This window comes from Tupaia chinensis, unplaced genomic scaffold, assembly GCF_000334495.1.
Source record: "Tupaia chinensis unplaced genomic scaffold, TupChi_1.0 Scaffold000140_1, whole genome shotgun sequence".
NCBI lineage: Eukaryota > Metazoa > Chordata > Mammalia > Scandentia > Tupaiidae > Tupaia > Tupaia belangeri.
Window position 1 is genome coordinate 5,855,049 of NW_006159610.1, and position 20,590 is coordinate 5,875,638.

At 39.3% G+C, this 20,590-nt stretch overlaps 1 protein-coding gene and 1 pseudogene across 2 annotated transcripts in view; one reads left to right on the forward strand and one right to left on the reverse strand.

The window, feature by feature from the left end:
- Positions 1-20,590, forward strand: part of AKR1D1 (aldo-keto reductase family 1 member D1) — a 49,436-nt gene that overhangs the window by 26,945 nt on the left and 1,901 nt on the right. For both annotated transcript variants that reach the window (XM_014586482.2, XM_006145023.3), the window contains 5 exons: positions 547-624; positions 12,065-12,187; positions 14,296-14,405; positions 16,421-16,586; positions 18,873-18,955. In XM_014586482.2, the coding sequence (XP_014441968.1) occupies positions 547-624; positions 12,065-12,187; positions 14,296-14,405; positions 16,421-16,586; positions 18,873-18,955 (560 nt within the window). The remainder of the gene's footprint in view (positions 1-546; positions 625-12,064; positions 12,188-14,295; positions 14,406-16,420; positions 16,587-18,872; positions 18,956-20,590) is intronic.
- On the reverse strand, positions 6,886-7,683 carry LOC102472355 (protein FAM133B pseudogene; annotated as a pseudogene).

A 20,590-nucleotide genomic window follows, 5' to 3' on the forward strand; every position in this document is an offset into this window, starting at 1 on the left:
CTTTTCTTTTTTTCTTTTTTTTTTTCCATAGGGATGGTACACTCACCAGAGAGAAAGAGAAACAGTGAGAGGGAAAGTGAGAAATCACCCCCAGGGAGGATGGCCATGCCCTCTCTGTCACAAATGAGCCAGACAACTTGGTCAATTTATACTTAATCTCTCTTCCACATGACCTACACATGGTATAGTTGAAAGAGACACATGGTACAGTTGAAAGAGGGTGGGATTTGGAGTCACACAGAAAAGGATTGATGTCCAACTCCATCATTTACTAGACTAAGCACATTGCTCTCCCTGAACTTCAATTCCATTATCAGTAAGATGGAGACAAAAAGAACCAATTCGCAAAGTGTTGTGAGAAGTCATTAAAATTACATATGAGAGGACCAGCAAATGGCATAACATATAAATAAACATATAACATATAATAAGAAAATTCGAATTGCTTTCCAAAGGACAGGGTAAATTAGTATAGTGATAACAGAAAATTCCATAGTTTAACTCCAAGACATAAGCAAATGGATTACACTTATTCTTTTTTGGCAGCCTGGAGATGACTTCTATCCTAAAGATGAGAATGGCAAATGGATATATCACAAGTCCAACCTGTGCGCCACTTGGGAGGTAAGTTCATGTGGGCCTCTTATTTTAAAAAACTATACTTTTGGGGGCCAGCAGGTGGTGCAGGATTTCCACATGGCCCACCGCAGTTTGAGTCCTAGACCTGGTGGCTTGCTTTCTTAACTTTTCTCTCTCTCTCTCTCTCTCTCTCTCTCACTCTGTCCCTCTCTGTTGAAATTAAAATAAATAAATAGATAGATAAAGTTAAATAAAAATAATTCTTTAAAAAAAGATTACAGTTTTGAAGTATAATCTGTTATAATCATAAATACAGATACATGAAATCTCTGCTTCTGGATACTGAATAATTCTAGATTCTGTTCCATTAGAAGAGAAGAATGCAAAGGAAAAAGAAGAGGAAAGTATAGACTGTAACAGTAATTAAATTTATATAGCAGAATTTAAATCACTTAAATGAGATAAATTTACAAATTAAAATATTGAATTTTTAGGGAACCGGCAGGTGGCATGGTAAGGCACTGGACACTCCCATACGGCTGACCACAATTTGAGTCCTGATCCTAGTGGCTTGTTTTTTCACTTTCCCTCTCTCTGTGTGTGTCTTTCTCTGATCAAATTAAAATAAATGAATGAATAAATAAAATTAAATAATTGTTAAAAAAAATCTTAAGTTTAGGGACCAGCAGTTAGCGTAATGGCTATGTCGCTGGACTCCCACATAGTCGATCACGGTTCATGTCCCAGATCCGGCGGCTTAAACTCACGCTGGGCGCTTGTGCATGCGTGCCCAAGATCCCAAGAGGAGAATGGAGGAGAAGGGATTTCAGCGTGGCCATCTCCCCTGGGGGGTGATTTGTCGCTTTCTATCTCTCCGTCTCTGTCTTTCTGGCAAGCACACACACCCTATAGCGAAAATCTCTCCAAAAAAAAAAAGTTAAGTTTAGAAATTATTGAATGTTTAAAAAAAAATTAATTATATTGGGACCTGCAGATGACATATGGTTACGTTGCTGGACTCCCATGTAGTCGACTCTGGTTTGAGTCCCAAAACAAGCGACTTAAACTTACATCGGGCACGTGTGCATGCATACCCAAAATCCCAAGAGGAGAATGGAGGAGAAGAGATTGCATCATGGCAATCCCTCCAGGGGATGATTTCTTGCTTTCTGTCTCTCTGTTTCTGTCTTCTTGCAAGCACGTGCGCCCTATAACAAAAATCTCTAAAAGTAAATAATAATATGATGCCAAAAAAAAAAAAAGATACACTAAAAAAAGAAATACAATTCTGGTTCTATTTCTGGGCCAGCTGCCAACTTCTTCCTCAATATAACAAGAGTTGAAAACTGTAGGAAAATAATAAGAAAATCTTTGTAGATTCACAGAGGGGAGAGTGATACTTTGAACTGGTGTAGTTATGTGGTGGGATGGCAGCTTTGACTCAGAGTAAAATGCAATCCAATAAGCTGTAAGAGGAGAATATAAGAGAACTATTAGAGTTCTTTTTATGCCTTTTTCTCCCCTGCCGTAGCCTGGGGATAATATCACTTGCTCCATACTAGCAGAAACTTAGGACTCATGTTCAGGTGTCTTCGGGAATCAAATCAGCTGCATTGAAATCCTGCACTTAGAAGAAACTGACAAAAACAAGTTACTAGCTGACCTCTGGCGGTTGTTTATCCATCTCTACCTTTTCCAACTCCAAAGGCTGGGAAATAACATTCGGATGAGTATTATCTTCTCTATACTTTCGCCTCAGGTAACAACTGAGACTTGAACTGTGGGGTTGTTTTGAGGGTTTAGAAGACATGGACTGGGTTTTCCAGTGCCTGAGGCTCTCCAAGAGGTCATATACTCATTCCTATTAAGTTAAACTATTTTGGCCTAAAACAGCCAATGTACTCCCACACTTGAATTCCTATCAATAAGCCCAAATCCTACATGTTAGGCTGTTTTGCTGAGCTGGTTGCTAGGTTACAACCAATCAGCAGCTAGGCTTCAGTCAATCACAGGCATCCCACCTTTTAAGTCATATTAATACAGACAAACTTCAAAATATGAGTTTGTTTTTTGGGTTTTTTTTTTTTAAGAAGTTTTTTTGCTATAGGGCATGTGGTTACAATAATGGTTGTAACCAATAATTTTTCTACATCACTTAGGTTTCCTCTTACTGTATACCTCACTTTGCTATTCTGCCACCTTAAAAGGCTGAGTTGACCATGAAGCTGGCCAGAGTTGTCCAGAAATCTGGGGACAACTTCCCAATTTAAATTGTGTTCACATTTGCTCTATTAAAACTCTATTCTAGGGACCAGCAGTTGGTGTAATGGCTATGTCGCTGGACTCTCATGTAGTCTACGACAGTTCGAGTCCTGAACACGGTGGCCTAAACACGCCGGGCGCATGTGCGTGTATGCCCAAGATCCCAAGAGAACAATAGAGGAGAAGGGATTGCGGAGTGGCCAATCCCACCGGGGCTGATTTCTCGCTTTCTGTCTCTCTCTGTCTTTCTGGCGAGCGCATGTGCCCTATAGCAAAAAAACTCTCAAAAAAAAAAAAACAAACCTCTATTAAATTGGCTAGTTTATTTTTCTTTTAACATTTCTAACCTCATTGGAGTTGATTGGATTTGGAATCTGACCTTCCTCTTCTCCCCTAAGGAACTGCTTGACAGAATAGTCAGTATTTCCAGTAGAAAAACAGTTCACAACCCAAAATAGCAGGCATTTGTTTCACAAGAAGACAATGTATCACAATTATAGATCCTAACATAAACAGAACAGAAAAACAAGAATATTTTAAAAGAAGATTGCCATGTTTTCTGTTATTTTTAATTTTATTTATTCATTCACTTATTTTAATTTGGCCAGAGAGAGAGAGAGAAAGTGAGAAAGCGAGCCACCTGATCCGGGACTCAACCCACGGTCGGCCATGGAGGAGGGTCTAGCACCTCAACCACCAGCCACCTGCTGTTTCCCAGGTGGGAAACAAAAATCTTTAAATTGGTCATTTAAGGACATAAGAAAAGAGAATATGAAATAGGAACAAGATACATTTTTAAAGAACAAACAAAATAATAATTAGGAAAAATTTTTAAATACAATAGATTGGGATAAATAGTGAAATGAACATAGATGTAAAAAATATTGAATTATGAGATCACAATGAGGAACTCTCCCTATTTGAAGAAGGAAAGAACAAGGGGAACCAGCAGTTAGCGTAATGGCTATGTCGCTCGACCGCGGTTCATGTCCCGGACCCAGTGGCTTAAAACTCACGCTGGGTGCGTGTGCGTGCGTGCCCAAGATCCTGAGAGGAGAATGGAGGAGAAGGGATTGCAGCGTGACCATCCCCCCTGGGGGGTGATTTCTCTCTTTCTGTCTCATGTCTCTCTCTGTCTGTCTGGCAAGCGCAAGGGCCCTATAGCGAAAACCTCTCCAAAAAAAAAAAAAATAAAAGAAGGAAAGAACAAGAAAAATTTTAAATATGAAAGAAAAGCTAAGATATGCACTTTAGCTCATTCTCTGTTGCTTAATAATAGAATATGCCAGACTGGGTAATTTAGAAAGAATGAAGTTTCCTTCAGCTTATATTTGTTTTGTTTCTGTTTTTGTTTAATTGCCAGAGGTAACACACACTCACTAGAGAAAGAGAGAGAGGGAGAAAGCACCCTGCCAATATGGTATGGTCATGCTGCAACCCCTTCTCTTCCATTTCTTCACCCTGTCAAACTTTGGGGCATGCACATGCACCCGATGTGTTTTTCAACACACTGGAGCCTGGAGTTGTACTATAGTCAGCCATGTGGGTTCCAGCTATGAGGACAACCCCAGCTCATGGTTTTGGAGGTCTAAGGTCAAGGGGCCACATCTGGTGAGGGTCTTGTTGACAAGGGCCCCTTGCAGAGCAGGACTTCACATGGCAAGAGAGCGAGGACTTGTGTGTGTATCTGCTTCTCTGCTCTGGTTTCTGTTCCCTCTCTACTCATATTTAGTCCTCGGTACCAACTCCCATGATTTTTTTTTAAATTAACTTATTTTTTGGAGAGTTTTTTGCTATAGGGCACATGCACTCACCAGAAAGACACAGACAGAGAGACAGAAAGCGAGAAATCACTCACCAGGGAGGATGGCCATGCTGCAATCCCTTCTCCTCCATTCTCCTCTCGGGATCTTGGGCACGCACACACACGCACCTGGTGTGAGTTTAAGCCACTGGGTCTGGGACTGTGGTCAACTACATGAGAGTCCAACGACATAGCCATTACGCCAACTGCTGGTTCCAGTAGTTTTTAGTTTTGCTATTGGGTACATACAGTTGCCAAAGAGATGTGCAAGAAGTAAGAAATCAGTCCCTCACCACCACCAGGAGAGATGACCATGCCGCAATCCCTTCTCCTCTAGTCTCCTCTTGAGATTTTGGGCACATATGCACTCATACCTGGCATGATTTTCAAGCCACCTGGTCCAGGACTCGAGTCATGCAGATGGCCATGTGGTCTTAGCATCTTAACCTTTATGTCACCTGTTGTTCCCATAATGCTACTTTTTTTTTTTTTGAGAGAGAGATTTTCACTGTAGGGCGCGTGCACTCGCCAGACAGACAGAGAGAGACATAGAGACAGAAAGCGAGAAATCACCCCCCAGGGGGGATGGTCACGCCGCAATCCCTTCTCCTCCATTCTCCTCTCGGGATCTTGGGAACGCACGCACACGCACCCGGCATGAGTTTTAAGCCACCGGGTCCGGGACACGAACCGCGGTCGACTACGTGGGAGTCCAGCGACATAGCCATTATGCTAACTGCTGGTTCCCCTACTTCTTTTTTTAAGTAAAACAGCTACTTGTTCTTGTCATACCAAAATGTTCTGTGCATATACAACTATAATTAGCACACCCTCTTGTAACAGGCAAAATTGTACATCAAATTATATTTCATGTTTTGTGATTATGTAAAAATGTAAAATGAAAATGATTTATCCATTCTTTTTAACATTCCTAGTAAACAATTCAGGAGGAGATATGAGGCACAAAATCTTAGTAAAATATGACACAGGAAGAGCAATAATGTAATCCTCAATAAATTTAACTTGTCATAATTTATTATTAATATAGAAAGACAACAAAACTTTTATAACTTTATATTTACTAAGATTCTGGCCATAGCTTTCCGTAACAAGACACAGCATACCAGGCCTGCCACTCAACTCATTTATGATAGAGCTCAGCTTCAATATGAAGCTGTTTTTTTTTTCAAAATCCTGCTTTTTACATGCTAAATATCTTGACAAATATGCCATTAAACACAGCAATGAACTTAAAATAGCAATAGTAAAAGTTCACAAAAGTTAAACATTGCAGCCTAAACAAAAGCTATACAAAAAATAAAGTTAACTATCACTGGTTACAGAAAACTTTCCTGAATGATTAAAACTTAATAGTAGAAAACATGCATTTTAGAATCTTTAGCCATCAAGTTCAAAAAGTACCAGTGTCTATTTGAAATTATTTCTCTCCAAAGCCAAAGTGTAGTCAAAATTAAATTCAAACGACATAACACATTTAATGCTAAAAATAAAATTCAGTATTCTTGAAGTGGAGGTAAAGCCTGGAGCTCTTTAGGCTTTCTCATGCTGCAAAGGGCTGTTTCTCTGGGTCACACAGAGCAGACACAACAGAAAGGAAGGATGTCACTAAGCCCGGGAAAGGGCAGGACTGCTGACACTGAGCTCTGACCTCCCAGAAGCATGGCGACTGTGTCAACAAAAATCAGATGTGTGAAGACCAAAGGCATGCTGTTCTGCTAGCTAAAGAGATAGCAAACCGCCCACCCTCACCCGAAAAGCTCCTTTCCCGGGTAAATAAAAGTATACAAGGGAGAAAAAAATTAAACACTTATCTACAGAGTAAGGATTTCTAAGTATCAATGTCATCCCTACTTCAAAAATTTTAACTAGAGCCATCAGCCCTCAGAGCCCAGTGAGTACATCTCAAAGATGCATCCAGAGTCAGTTTCTGGTGACTTATCATTAGATACGTCTAGTCCAAAATATTAACTTTATTCCCAAATATCTTAACCCCTAGTATGACTACAGTGTGTTATCTCCCAGTTATCAAGCACTGGAAGAGGAAAGAAAAAATAAAACAACCGGATGTTCAAGCAGCAGGCAACAATCGTGGCCCTTTTACACAGCAGCATCTGAGTGACTACTGAAAAGTCCAGGAATAATTCTAAAAACAAGAAAATTCACGCATCTTAGTAAATATGTCATAATTTTCACAGTTGAAATTTTTTTAGACACTGCACTTTCTTTATAAGGGCATCCTGATTTTTCTTAATGTTATGCAGAATCAGGACTTGAACTGGCAGCCTTCTTTTTCTTCTTGCTGTGTTTCTTATGCTTCTTTTTCTTTTTTTTTTTTCCTGTTGCTTTTTCTTGTTCTTCACTGCTTTTCTTCTTTTTTGCTCATACCTCCTCTATATAATCTGATTCTGACATGGACTCAGAGGACAAAGGTTTACCTTCAGGATACATCTTTCTTTTTTTGCTCAGTCCTTCAATGTCCTTCTCTTTCTCAGTTGTATCCTTTGATTTCTTTCTCTTTTTTAAACTATCCTTACTGTCTGATTCAGTTTCTGATATCGAGCTTTCCGAAGACTTATATGAACAGTTCTTCTTTTTCTTTCTCCCTTTTCCTTGTTTCTTGTCCTCATCTTCAGAATCTGAAGAACTGCTGGAAGAGCAGAGCTCAATGAAGAAGAGGATGAATACCTGCCAGATTTCTTTTCTTTTTTCTTTTTCTGTCTTTTTTTTGAATAAGCTCTCACATCCACTTAACAATTTCTCTCTGTGTTTTTCTAGTTCTTTCTTCCAGTTCTGATTCATTTTTTCTTCAGATTCAGCCAAAGCCTTGGAGCCTTTCTTTTTCTTTTCTAGTTGTTCTTTCACTTCTTCCCAGGCAGGCCTTGGTCAATTCAGATAATCCTGGATCGTTGGTCTTGAAGACTGGAGTGGATCTCTTGATCTGGCCATTGCTACTAGGTTCATATATGCCACTCAATTGTCCCACTTTCCCATCCCATAATGCTATTTTTAAAGTGCATATGGGGCATTTAATAAGATAGACAATTTTCGGGACCAGCAGTTAGCGTAATGGTTATGTCGCTGGACTCCCACGTAGTCCACCACAGTTCGAGTCCGGAACCGGTGGCTTAAACTCATGCTGGGTGTGTGTGTGTGCATGTCCAAGATCCCAAGAGGAGAATGGAGGAGAAGGGATTGCGGCATGGCCATCCCCCCTTGTGGGTGCTTTCTAGCTTTCTGTCTCTGCCTCTCTCTGTCTGTCTGGCGAGCGCACATGCCCTATAGCAAAAACCTCTCCAAAAAAAGAAAAAAAAAAAAGATAGATAGACAATTTTCTGAGACACGATGCAAATATTGCTAAGTTTTAATCTAGGGCCCAGCCTCAGTGGCACAAGTGGAAGGGAGCACTGCAGAGCTGTTGGGGCCCCGTGGGTGGCTCAGGCTGAGTTTGCAGCCCAACCTAAACAGGCTGGGCATGGTGGCACACACCTATGGTCGTAGATGGCTGGGAGACTGGGGCAGGAGGATCACAACATGACAAGTCTCTGTCAAAAGCCTCCCTCTCACATAAAAAAAATTAAAATCAAGTAAAATATTCTAATTATGCAAAGTATGCTGTCTGATCAAACTGAATTAAACTGGAAATGCTTGGAAGCTAAGCAACACATATGTAAATACCATTGTACATACAACAAAATCTACATCTATATGTAATCTATATACTAATAATACACACTTGGAAATTCTACTTTTAAAAAATCAACATTCGATATGAAATATTTAGAGATAAACGTAATAAAATATGTGCAAAACCTATACAGTAAATACTACAACATATCACTGAGCAAAATCAAAGAAGACCTAAATGGATGGAGAGATATACCATATCTCCCAATTAGAATACTCAGTAGATGGGCCAGCAGGTGGTGTGGTGGTTAAGGTCCTGGACTCCCACATGACCAACCATGGTTCAAATCCAAGACCTGACAGCTCAAAAATCACACTGGGAGCATGTGTGCGTGCATGCCCAAAATCTTCAGAGGAGAATGGAGGAGAAGGGATTGTAGCATGGCCATTCCCTCTGAGGAGGTGATTTCTCACATTCCCTTTCTCTGTCTCTCTTTGTTGAACACATGCACCCATCAATGTAATTTTGATCAAATTCTTAATAAAAACTGAAAAGTTCATTCAAAATGTTATGTGAAAGTGAAAATAGCCTATAATATCTGACACAACTTTGAAAAAAAAGAGATTAATTAATTTTGAGAATTATTGTACAACTACAGTAGTCATGACAGTGCCATGTTACCGTAAAGATGGACATACAGATCAATGGAATAACATAAGAGTGTTAAAATAGAGCCAAATATATACAGCTGATTTTTTTTTTTTTTTTTTGAGAGAGAGATTTTTCGCTATATGGCGCATGCGCTCGCCAGGCAGACAGTGAGAGACATAGAGAAAGAAAGCAAGAAATCACCCCCCGGGGGGATGGTGACGCCGCAATCCCTTCTCCTCCATTCTCCTCTCGGGATCTTGGGCACGCACGCACGCACACACGCCTGGCGTGAGTTTTAAGCCACCGGGTCCGGGAGGCAAACCGCAGTCAACTACGTGGGAGTCCAGCGACATAGCCATTACGCTAACTGCTGGTTCCCTATACAGTTGATTTTCAACTGATGTACCAAGGCAATTTAATTGAGGAGGGATAATCTTTTCAATGATGTACTAAAATTGACTCATATCCAATGGTAATTTGTGCAAATCTCTTCCTAACTCTATGTTCACCTACGTCATGTTGTTAGCATGGTGTCGACAGGTGTGAGTAGTTACATAATATAAGTGGACCAATACTATTGGGGTGTTAGAAAAGCCATGATGTATTTTTTCCTATGCAAAAATACATCATGGCTTTTCAGACAACCCAATATAAATTGAGGCCTTTTTCCCCCCTTGGATAGCTGGTTGTTAAACATTTACTAACATTCCATTAGAGGTATTTATAATCTTGATTACGGTAATGATTTTCCAAATGTACACAGTAAAATTCATCAAAATGTACACTTCAAATATGGGTAGTTTATTACATGTCAATGATGACCGAAGAAATATTTTAAAATGCTTAAACTTTTACAGAAAGAGCTAGTTACATACAAAAAGATTTGTTTTGGTTTCTCATCAGTACCACTGTCTGCAAAAAGATCATAAAGTAGTATAGCCAAAGTGGAATAAATAACATTTGCTGTGTAATTTATCTTGACCCAGATGGTAAGGCAAAAATGATTCCTGATTAGGCTGGCAGGTGGCATGGTGATTAAGGCGCTAGACACCCACATGACCGACCGTGGTTCAAGTCTCAGGCCTGGTGGCTTGCTTTCTTGCTCTTTCTCTCTCTGTCTCTGTCCCTCCTTGCTCAAATTGAATAATACTACTACTAATAAATAAAATTAAATAACTTTTAAAAATTTAAGGATTAAAAATAGTTTCAACTTACACATGATCAGAAATGTTGCCACATAAAAACCCACATTGAGGGATCAACAGTGGGTATAATGGCTATGTCGCTGGACTCCCATGTAGTTGACTGCGGTTCAAGTCCTGGACCCAGTGGCTTAAACTTACAACGGGTGCTTGTGCGGAAAATATACCCATAATAAAGTACAATTAAGGGGACAGCAGGTGGTGTAATGGTTAGGGGCACTGGACTCTCACATGGCCAACTGCAGTTCAAGTCCTGAACCTGCTGGCTTAAACTTACAACGGGTGCTTGTGCGGAAAATATACCCATAATAAAGTACAATTAAGGGGACAGCAGGTGGTGTAATGGTTAGGGGCACTGGACTCCCACATGGCTGACCATGGTTTGAGTCTCGGACCTGGCGACTTGCTTTCTCTCTTTCTCTCTCACTATTTTGCTCTCTCTGTCCCCTCTCTGGTCAAAATAAATTTAATTAATTAAATAAATAAATAAATAAAATAATTCTTAAAAAAATAAAAATAAAGTACAATTAAATTTTATACATACACACACACTATTACCACAGATGTTGGGGTAGATTAAGGATTGGGTAAACATGCTAAAGTCATGTCTTTGTTAGGGTATATATATACTTTTTAAAGTTGAAAGAGTTAAAAAGAAACAGAAAAAGTGGGATAAATTGAAATATAAATTAAGTTAGTAGAATCAGCACAAATGTATTTAGAGTTACAATGAATGTTAAAAAACTCATCTAAAAGATAAAAAGATTGACATATTAGAATTAAAATAATGCACTTAAAGACATGTGGAAGTTAAAACTTGAAGGATAGTATAGTTATTTTAATATTAGATAACACAGACTTAAACATCAAAGGCATTGGTTGGACCAATGGTTAAGTGGTTGACCTAGTGGTTAAGGGAGCCAGATCCCAGATGGCCAACTGCAGTTCAAATCCCAGCCCTAGTGGCTTGAAAAACATATGTGCATGTATGTCCCAAATCTTGACAGGATGGAGAAACAGAGAAGGGATTGCAGAGTGACCATTTCCTGTTGGGGGTACTTTTACCACCTTCAACCACCTTGTCTCTCTCTCTCTCTCTCTAACCAGCCCATGCACCCTCTGGCAATTAAGAAAAAAAAAATCAAAAGAATCATTTAGGGATAGAAAGGAGTGTACATGAAAGGAGTGTACATAAACATAAAAGATTCCATTTATTGTGAAGATAAACCAATTTTAAATATATATGTACCAAATATCTTCAAAATATATAAAGCAAAAAATTTGATAGAATACAGGAAGACATTGGTAAATCTACCATTATAGTGGAGATTTCTGATACATTTGTTTCAATTACTGAGACACCAGAAAAGCTAGACTAAATTTCATATATAGTGTATGTGTGTGTGTGTGTACTTACAAACACTTATATAAGAGATGAATACAGAACTGTATCTAAAAATAGGCTCAAATATATAAATATGTACATATATATTAGGTCAACAGGAAAGTCATGACATATTTTTCTATTTTTTTTTTCTGTGCAAAAATGCGTCATGACTTTCCCAACAGCCCAATATATATGACTATATATTTTTTTCCACACATACCAGAATGTTTATAAAAATTGATCAGGTACTATGACATAAAGAAAACCCTAACAAATTTCTAGAAATAGAACCATTATTATACGCTGATAAATATTGCAAAAGTACAAAGGGAAGAGATGGTATAAAACAGTTCCCACTCAATTATAGAATTCCTGAATCCTCACCCCTACTCTGCTCCTCCCCCTTTTTTCCTTCGTAGAATGCCAATTAACATACTCAAGGACTTTTCCTTTTCAAAAATTCACAGTTACACATGTAAACATTTGCTCTTGCTCCTTGTGAGGTTTCTTTCTTCATCTGTTGGCACTTACAGGCATTGGAAGCTTGCAAAGATGCTGGCTTGGTGAAATCTCTTGGAGTATCCAATTTTAACCGCAGGCAGCTGGAGCTCATCTTGAACAAACCAGGACTCAAGCACAAGCCAGTCAGCAACCAGGTACCGTTTAGTAGCTTCTACTAGAGGAATGCCAGTGGGATTTAAGATGTGGGGAGGGGTGGGCAGGTCCTATAAACTATTTATGTGTCTAAGAATTAGGAATCTTGTGGTTGTTTCATATCATCATAAGACCCTGGGCAAGTCTTTAACTTATTTCAATTTATATCTCTCAGGAAAAAGATTTGAAAGTTCAAATCCAGGTAGATGTAACCTCCCCCAAAAAATGTTTGAAGAAAAATAATTAGGAATAAGAACTGCCAGATATTGAGATATATTATAGGGTATTTAAAATAATATAAGGGTAGTACAAAAACCAGCATGTAAATAAACGGAAAATAACAAATATCTTAGAAACAAACCTAATAAAAACTTAATGAAAAATAAAGTAGCACAAACTAATAGCAAAGGAATTAATTTTTCAAAAAGTAGTATGAGAAAGACGGCTAGTTAGGTAAAATCAAAATCTTTGCCTCGTATCATACTCCAAAGTTAATATCCCTTTGGTCAGGAGTTAAAGAAGAGAGAGGAAACCATTTGTAAATACAACCAAAGAATTCTAGCTTTCTGGAACTGTAAGTAAAAAAAAAGTAGCCAAGGGAAAAAATCAAAAAGAAAACTCTGAGGACCAGCAGTTGGCATAATGGCTATATTGCTGGACTCTCATATAGTTGACCACAGTTCAAGTCCTGGACTTGGTGACTTAAACTCATACCAGGTATATGTGCGTACGTGCCCAAGATCCCAAGAGGAGAATGGATGAGAAGGGACTGTGGCGTGGCCATACCCCCAGGGAGTGATTTCTCACTTTCTGTCTCTCTGTCTTTCTGGTGAGTGCAAGTGACCTATAGCAAAACCCTCTCACAAAAAACAAAAACAAACAAAGAAAAAAAAACCACTATCTTAAGCTAATCAGTAGCATCGTGGTTAAGGTGCTGGACCCCACATGGCCAACTATGTGGTTCAAGCCCTGGACCTGTCAGCATGAAAAACACTGGGTGGTGTCAACAAGTGGCATAGTGGTTGAGGTGCTGGACTCCCTCGTAGCTGACCACGGTTCAAGTCCCAAACCTGACAGCATGAAACACGCTGGTGCATGTACATGCATACCCCAAATCCTGAGATTGCAGTGTGGCCAACACCCTCCTCCCGCCCCAAGAGGGTGATTCCTTGCTTTCTGTCTATCTGTCTCTCCAGTGAGTGCACATGCCCTATTAGCAAAAATCTCTCACCAAAAAAAAAAAAAAAAAAACATGACCCCAGGGTCGATTTCTCACTTTCCTTCTCTCTTTCTCTCTTGTTTCTCTCCAGTGACAGTGAGCACATGTCCTCAGAGCATTAAAAAAAAAAAAGCTATCCTCTAAAACTACTGGAAACAATTAAAGAGCAAACAAAAATAATTATATATTTTTAAATATAGTACAAAAAGGAGTTTGTATCCTTATGAATTAAAAACCTAATAAAAGGCTCAACAACAACAAAAAAACTATCCAAAGAAATAAAAAGAAATTCACAGGAGACAAGACTAGCAAACATAAAAAATGTTCAACTCACTATTAGTAAGAGAAATTTAAATTTAAGTGTGATTTTTGTATTGGATTTAATTAGTGAAGTTCTTGCTTTACTTTTTAATATAATGGTCCATATAAGCAAATGAAGAAGTGCTAGTGAGTTAAGCCTTATGGGAAAACAATTTCACAATATGTACCAGGATCCTTTTTAAAAGCGTTTATCATCTTCTATTCCCAGGAATCCATCACAATGAAGACATATCAGGATGCTTAGATAGACTTATATCTGTATTTATCATAGGATTGTTTATAGTGGAAAAAATGAAAACAATATAATATGAAGTATTAAAGAGTGATTAAGTAAATTATGAGACATTCATATCATGTGAAACCTTAATAAAAATGTTCTTGAATCATCTTTGAAAAGAGAAATGAACATGATATTAAAGGGGAAAACCAGGATACAGCATGTAATATACAGTATGAAGGCAGTTATACTCTTCAAATAGATTTTACAAAGGACTTATTTTAAAACTCTGTAAAATTGCATTCAACTGCAAGACCTTAATTTGTGCTTTGTTCTCTAATGCGACCACCTAGGTTGAATGCCACCCGTATTTTACCCAGCCAAAACTCTTGAAATTTTGCCAACAGCATGACATTGTCATTGTTGCATATAGTCCTTTGGGGACCTCTAGGAATCCAGTCTGGTAAGTAATGCTGTATGTCTCTCCAGGAAGTGTTTCCTTCGGGATACGGTATGAGGCTAATGTAAATTACTTGATTGGAATTACTCTATTTGAACGTATGATCTTTTTTTTTTTTAATTCAACTTTATCATTATTATTATTTCCAAATTTTGCTACAAGGCACACACACTCACCAAAGATAGAGAGAGAGGGAAAGTGAGAAAGCAAGCCACCAGGTCCTGGGCTTGAAGAGCAGTCAGTCACATGGAAGTCCAGCACCTTAACCACTACACCACCTGCCAGCCCTGTCACTGTACAATCTTAAGAGAGTAACCTCGGCCAGTTAGTGATGTGGTAGTTAAGGTGGCTGGATCCCACACAACTGACAGCTTGGTTTGAGTTTCAGACTAAGCAGTTTGAGAAACACAGCTAGGCACATGTGTGTTCATGTCCAAACTCCGGAAAGGAGGGAGCAATGGAGAAGGGATTGAAGAGTGACCATGCCCCATGGTCACTTTCCCTCTCTCAGTCTCCTGCCAGTGTATGTGCCCTCTGGCAAAATTTTAAAAAAGAAAAGAAAAAGAATGTAACTTAACCTCTTCAAGTCCTTATCCATATATACAGATTAGATTTAATAATACCTTCCCCCCACTTAATATATACCGAATGTCCACACTCTATAACTGAAACTGACGGGCTAAAGGATGTACAAACACAAGAGGTGGATGTGAATGCCAGATGTGGTGTGTGTGGAGGAGTGGGGCCTGGGGAAGAACATTTGGAGGAGGGATACGAAGACAGCATTGTTGAGACAGGGAGGTAGTGTTGTTATATTTTGATCAACTCGACCAGGGAGAAATGTTCTTATATTGAAATGATCACCTTGTAAGCTAAATAATGTGATTGAATGTATTAAAAAAAAAAGTAAAATAAATTTTAAAAAAATAAATAAATAAAGTATAGGAACAATAAAAAAAAATAATAATAATATCTTCCTCACTGAGGTGTTGCAAGAATTGGTCACAGGGCCGGTCTGTGGTGCAGAGGTAAAGTACTAGAGGGAAGCTGGATCACACGTGGTGACTGCGGTTCACATCCCCTAACTGGTCAGTCTGCAGCACACCAGGCACACAGGAATGCCTGGTGGGTAGGAAGCCTGGAAGAAGGGATTGCGTTGACAGACTCTGGTGGGTGCTCCTCCCTCTCTCGCTTGCTCTCTCACATAAATGCACGTACACTCTATTATGAATAAAGAAAAAAATGTTCAATTAATTACATTTTATGTATGGAATTATCTTATCAGGGCCTGACATACAGAAAATGTTCAAAAAGTATTAGTTCAGTTGTTTTTTTATTGAATTTCTACAGCCTTGTGCAAAATGTTTAGATTCTTTATCTCTATATTTATGGCAACACTCCTACTGGAATGTGTTCCACAGAATTAAGCAGAAATTTCTCTGCTCTAAGATCATTCTGAGAATTATGACTCGATTTCTCCCACTTTAGTTTTCCTGCCTTTCCCTATATGCCTACCTTCAATCCAGCTTTCTTTGCAAACTTGTCAGAAAAATATATTATCTTCTACAAGAGACAGTTCCAGGACCCAACAAGTGACGCCGTAGTAGTTATGGCACTGGACTCCCACATGGCCAAAGGCAGTTCAAGTCCTGGACCTGGTGACTTGAAACTCATGCCAGGTGCATGTGTATGCATGCCCAAAATCCTGAGAAGAGAACGTAAAAGGGATTGTGGTATGGCCATGTTCCTTAGGAGATGATTTCTCTCTTTCTCTCTGTCTGTGTCTCTAGCAAGCACATGCGCTCTAGCAAAAATCTCTAAAAACAAACAAACAAACTCCATCAGCTTGTCTCTCTTGATCTTTCAATAGTAAGTCTCCATTTGATAAATGCTCTCAGAGAAACTGGTTACAAGTGACATGAGGTGTGCTTGTAGGTGACCAAATGACGAAGGAGGGTGATTGATTAACCCTGAAACTCCCTACTCAAGCTATGATGAATGGTTTGGTTTTTTTAAAGGGTGAATATTTCTTCTCCACCTTTGCTGAAGGACCCACTTCTAAATTCACTGGGAAAAAAGTACAATAAGACAGCAGCTCAAGTTGTTCTGCGGTTCAACATCCAGAGAGGGGTGGTCGTCATTCCTAAAAGCTTTAATCCTGAAAGGATCAAAGAAAATTTTCAGGTAAGAAAGATGACTAGGTTTGTTGATTTGCTTTTAGAGAATATTCTGTTCAGCGTAATAAGAAACTTGTAATTCATCTTGTACCAGTTTCCCAACTCACACTACTCATATCTGGATTTAATTTTAGTGCAATTTGAGACAATTTTTAGTACTTCAGCATTTTATCCAATTTCCTCCTACCTTCTGTTTCCTTATCTATTGATCCCTTTTTAAAGTTTTCTTCCTTTCTTCTTTCTTCTTCCTTCCATGAATGAGAGAGACAGAGCGCGAGAGAGAGCAAGAGAGAGACAGCATCACCAACAGGGCCATCAGCCATCCAAGTCTCAGACATCTTCAGATTATGGGCACATGCATGCCAGGCATACTCTGGGAAGTTTCCAAACTTGAGCCTAGGAGCTTCCCATGTAGGTCAGCCTCAGAATAATACAGAACATTGTATTAATCACTATGCCATTGGCTGGTCCCCATCTATTGACCCTTGACACCACCTACTCACTCCACCACCAGTGCAACTGAAATAGAATGTAAACATTTGAAATTAATAGTCAACCCTGTACCTTTTTAATGACTCACATAACAGTTTCAGAGAAGGGGCCTGCAGATGGCGTAGCGGTTGTGTCACTGGACTCCCACATGGCCGATCACAGTTTGAGTCCCAGACCTGGAGGCTTAAAATTCATGCCAAATGTGTGTGTGGGGAGGTGGGGGTGGCAGTAATCAGTCACTTTCCTTCTTGCTGTCTTTCTCTCCAGTGAGTGCACATGTCCTAAGGCAACTTTAACTTTTAAAAAGTTAAAGAGAAATTTGAAAAGTTTTGAAGCAAACTTAGACTTCATAAATGTTAATTCTCTTTAGTCCCTCTAAAAGTAATCTGTGAACAGCATTTTTAACTTCTGGGGTGAAAAAAGAAATTTCTAGACAAAAGAATGATTATTTTACTCTGATAGAACTAAAGGCTAAACTACTAGGAAAATACAACCATAGAAAAGTTCTCTGCAAAATTAATCAATTGTCCATTAGTTGATAGTTTAAACTTGAAAAGTTCAATCTTTCTCTCTCTCTCTCTCTCTCTCTCTCTCTCTCTCTCTCTCTCCCTCTCTCTCCCTCTCTCTCTCTCCTTCTCCCTCTCCCTCTTGTGTTTCTCTGGCATGCATATGCACCCTATGGCAAAATTACTAAAATAAAGCATAAAAATGTAGGTACCAGCAGTTGGTGTAATGGCTATATTGCTGGACTCCCATGTAGTTGACCATGGTTCAAGTCCCAGACCTGGCGGCTTAAACTCACTCCAGGCACGTGTGCGTGTGTGCCCAAGATCCCCAGAGGAGAATGGAGGAGAAGGGATTGTGGTATGGCCATCCCCCCTGGGGAGTGATTTCTCACTTTCTGTCTCTCTGTCTCTCTCTGTCTTTCTGGCGAGCACATGCACCCTATAGCAAAAACCTTTCCAAAAAAATGTATTTACTTGTTTATGTAATTATTTTAATTTGACGAGAGAAAGACAAAGTGAAAAAGAGAAAATGACAAGAAGCCAGGTTCAGGACTCAAACCACAGTCCACCATGTGGGAATCCAGCACCCTTAACCATCACACCACCTGCTGGCCCAAAAACAGGACTTTTTAAAAAAAGAAGTGTGAGACAATAGCATAGAATCCAAAGCATACCATCTTCTACAGAAACCATAAGAGTTTTTCACATATGGAATTTTAGATTTCCTGAGCATATATGTTATTTCAAAGCATTTGAGTTTTTTCAAGATGTCCCCAGTAGGATTGTCTCAACAAGGAGTAGAACAGAAAGTCCAGCTGCACATCGGTGGGGTCCCCCACCCAGCTCTAGCCCAGCTCTTCTTAGACATTTGTGGAGATGCTCAGATAGCACTGAAGGGTTCCCTTTGCTGGCTCCATCCCAAGCTAAACCCATTTTCTACCTTTTAAAATGTCCTGTGTACCAGCAGATGGCGTAATAGTTACGTTGCTGGACTCCTATGTAGCCGACCACGGTTTGAGTCCCAGAGCTGGCAACTTAGAACTCACACCAGGTGCATGTATGTGTATGCCCAAAATCCCAAGAGGAGAATAGAAGAAAAGGGAATACACTATGGCCATCCCCTCTGGCGGGGGGGGGGGGGGGGGGGCCCCCGGCGGGGGGGGGGGGGGGGGGGTGATTTCTCACTTTCTGTCTCTCTGTCTGTCTGCAAGCACATGTGCCCTATAGCAAAAATCTCTCTAAAAAAAAAGTTTTTAATAAATTAAAATGTCCTGTCTTATATGTCATTATTTTAGATCTTTGACTTTTCTCTCACTGAAGAAGAAATGAAGAGCATTGAAAGCTTGAATAAAAATGTCCGCTTTGTGGAAATGCTCATGTAAGTTCTGGGGGCTCATTAATCAGGTTCTGCCCAGTGTATAAAATTGTCAGGCATCAGCCAACAGAAGGACTCAGGTGAACCCCATGCTTTTTCCATAGAATGCCGACAGTGGTTCAAATATTAACCAAGCCTGTGTGAAAACACCCACTCTAAGAACTTCCTACAACCCTACACTGTCATTAAGAGAAAGGCCCTGACATTTACATCCTGTGACTTACACTAAGGCATGGCAGGCCAAAGCGCCTGAGGAGAATGAACTCATATGTACACATGTTAAAACAACAGCAGCACAAATATCGAATCAATATATTCATTTTTTTCCAAAAATTCAAAGTGATGCACACACTAGAACAAGGTTATACAAAAAACAAATTTAAAAACAATATAAATTTTAAAAACCTTCCAGGAGAAAGGCATGATATATATGGTAGAAAGAGCACCAGTTTGGTGCTAGGACCTAGAGTTTTAGACAAGCTCTTTCTTGCCTGTAAGATTTAGAGCTTCCAGCTCCAGCTATTAGCTGAGTTCCTATAAGGAAGATTCCTTATACTCCAAAATGTTTCCATGTTCACTTATCTAACTGAAGTAGAACTTTATTCTCTAAATATTGCAAATTCTTTCAAATGAAAAATATATAGTTCATACATACAAGGGGGCTTCAAAAAGTTCATTGAAAATGGATATTATGAAAAAGCCATAAGTGGATTTCAAAAAATACTTCTAAATTATTTATTTAATTTATATATTCACTCATTTTAGTTTTAATTTGACCAAAGAGAGACACAGAAAGAGAGCAAAAGTGAGAAAGCAAATCACAAGGTCCAGGAGTTGAACTGCAGTCACTCATATGGGAGTATCCATGGAAGTCCACCATGCCACCTGATGGCCCCTCAAAAAAATTTTTTAAATAACTTCTTTTTTTTTTTTTTTTTTTTTGCCAAAGGGCATATGCACTGACCAGAGAAAATCAGTGAGAAAGAGAGAAAGAAGAAAACATGACCCAAAGGGGCATGGTCACACTATAATCCATTACTCCTCCTTCATTTCCCCCTCCTTTCAGGATTTTGGGCTCATATGCATATGTGCCTAGCATGTTTTTCAAGCTACTAGGCCAGATTTTGAACCGCATGGTCAGCCATGTGGGATCCAACTCCCTTAACCACCAGCCCTAAACCTGGACATTAATTCCATTTTCCCACAAACTTTTGAAGTCCTCTTGTATGTGTATATGCACGTATGTGTGTATATTACACATGCTTTTTTCCTTCTTCATGATTCTCCATTAATCTTTCCAGTTCTTCACATTACCAGGACAGTCATCTTTATTTTACAATCTTTTCTTTAGGTGAACATTTTTTTTTAATAGAGATTTTTGCTATAGGGTGCTTGCACTCACCAGGGAGACAGAAAGTGAGAAATCACCCCTCTAAGGGGGATGGTCACACCACAGTCCCTTCTCCTCCATTCTCCTCTCAGGATTTTGGGAACACATGCACACACACCCAGCGTGAGTTTAAGTCACTGAGTCTAGGACTTGAACCACAATGGACAACATGGAAGTCCAGCAATGTAACCATTACGCCATCTGCTGGTCACTAGGTGAACATTTTCTAAATGTCCATTAAGATGAGT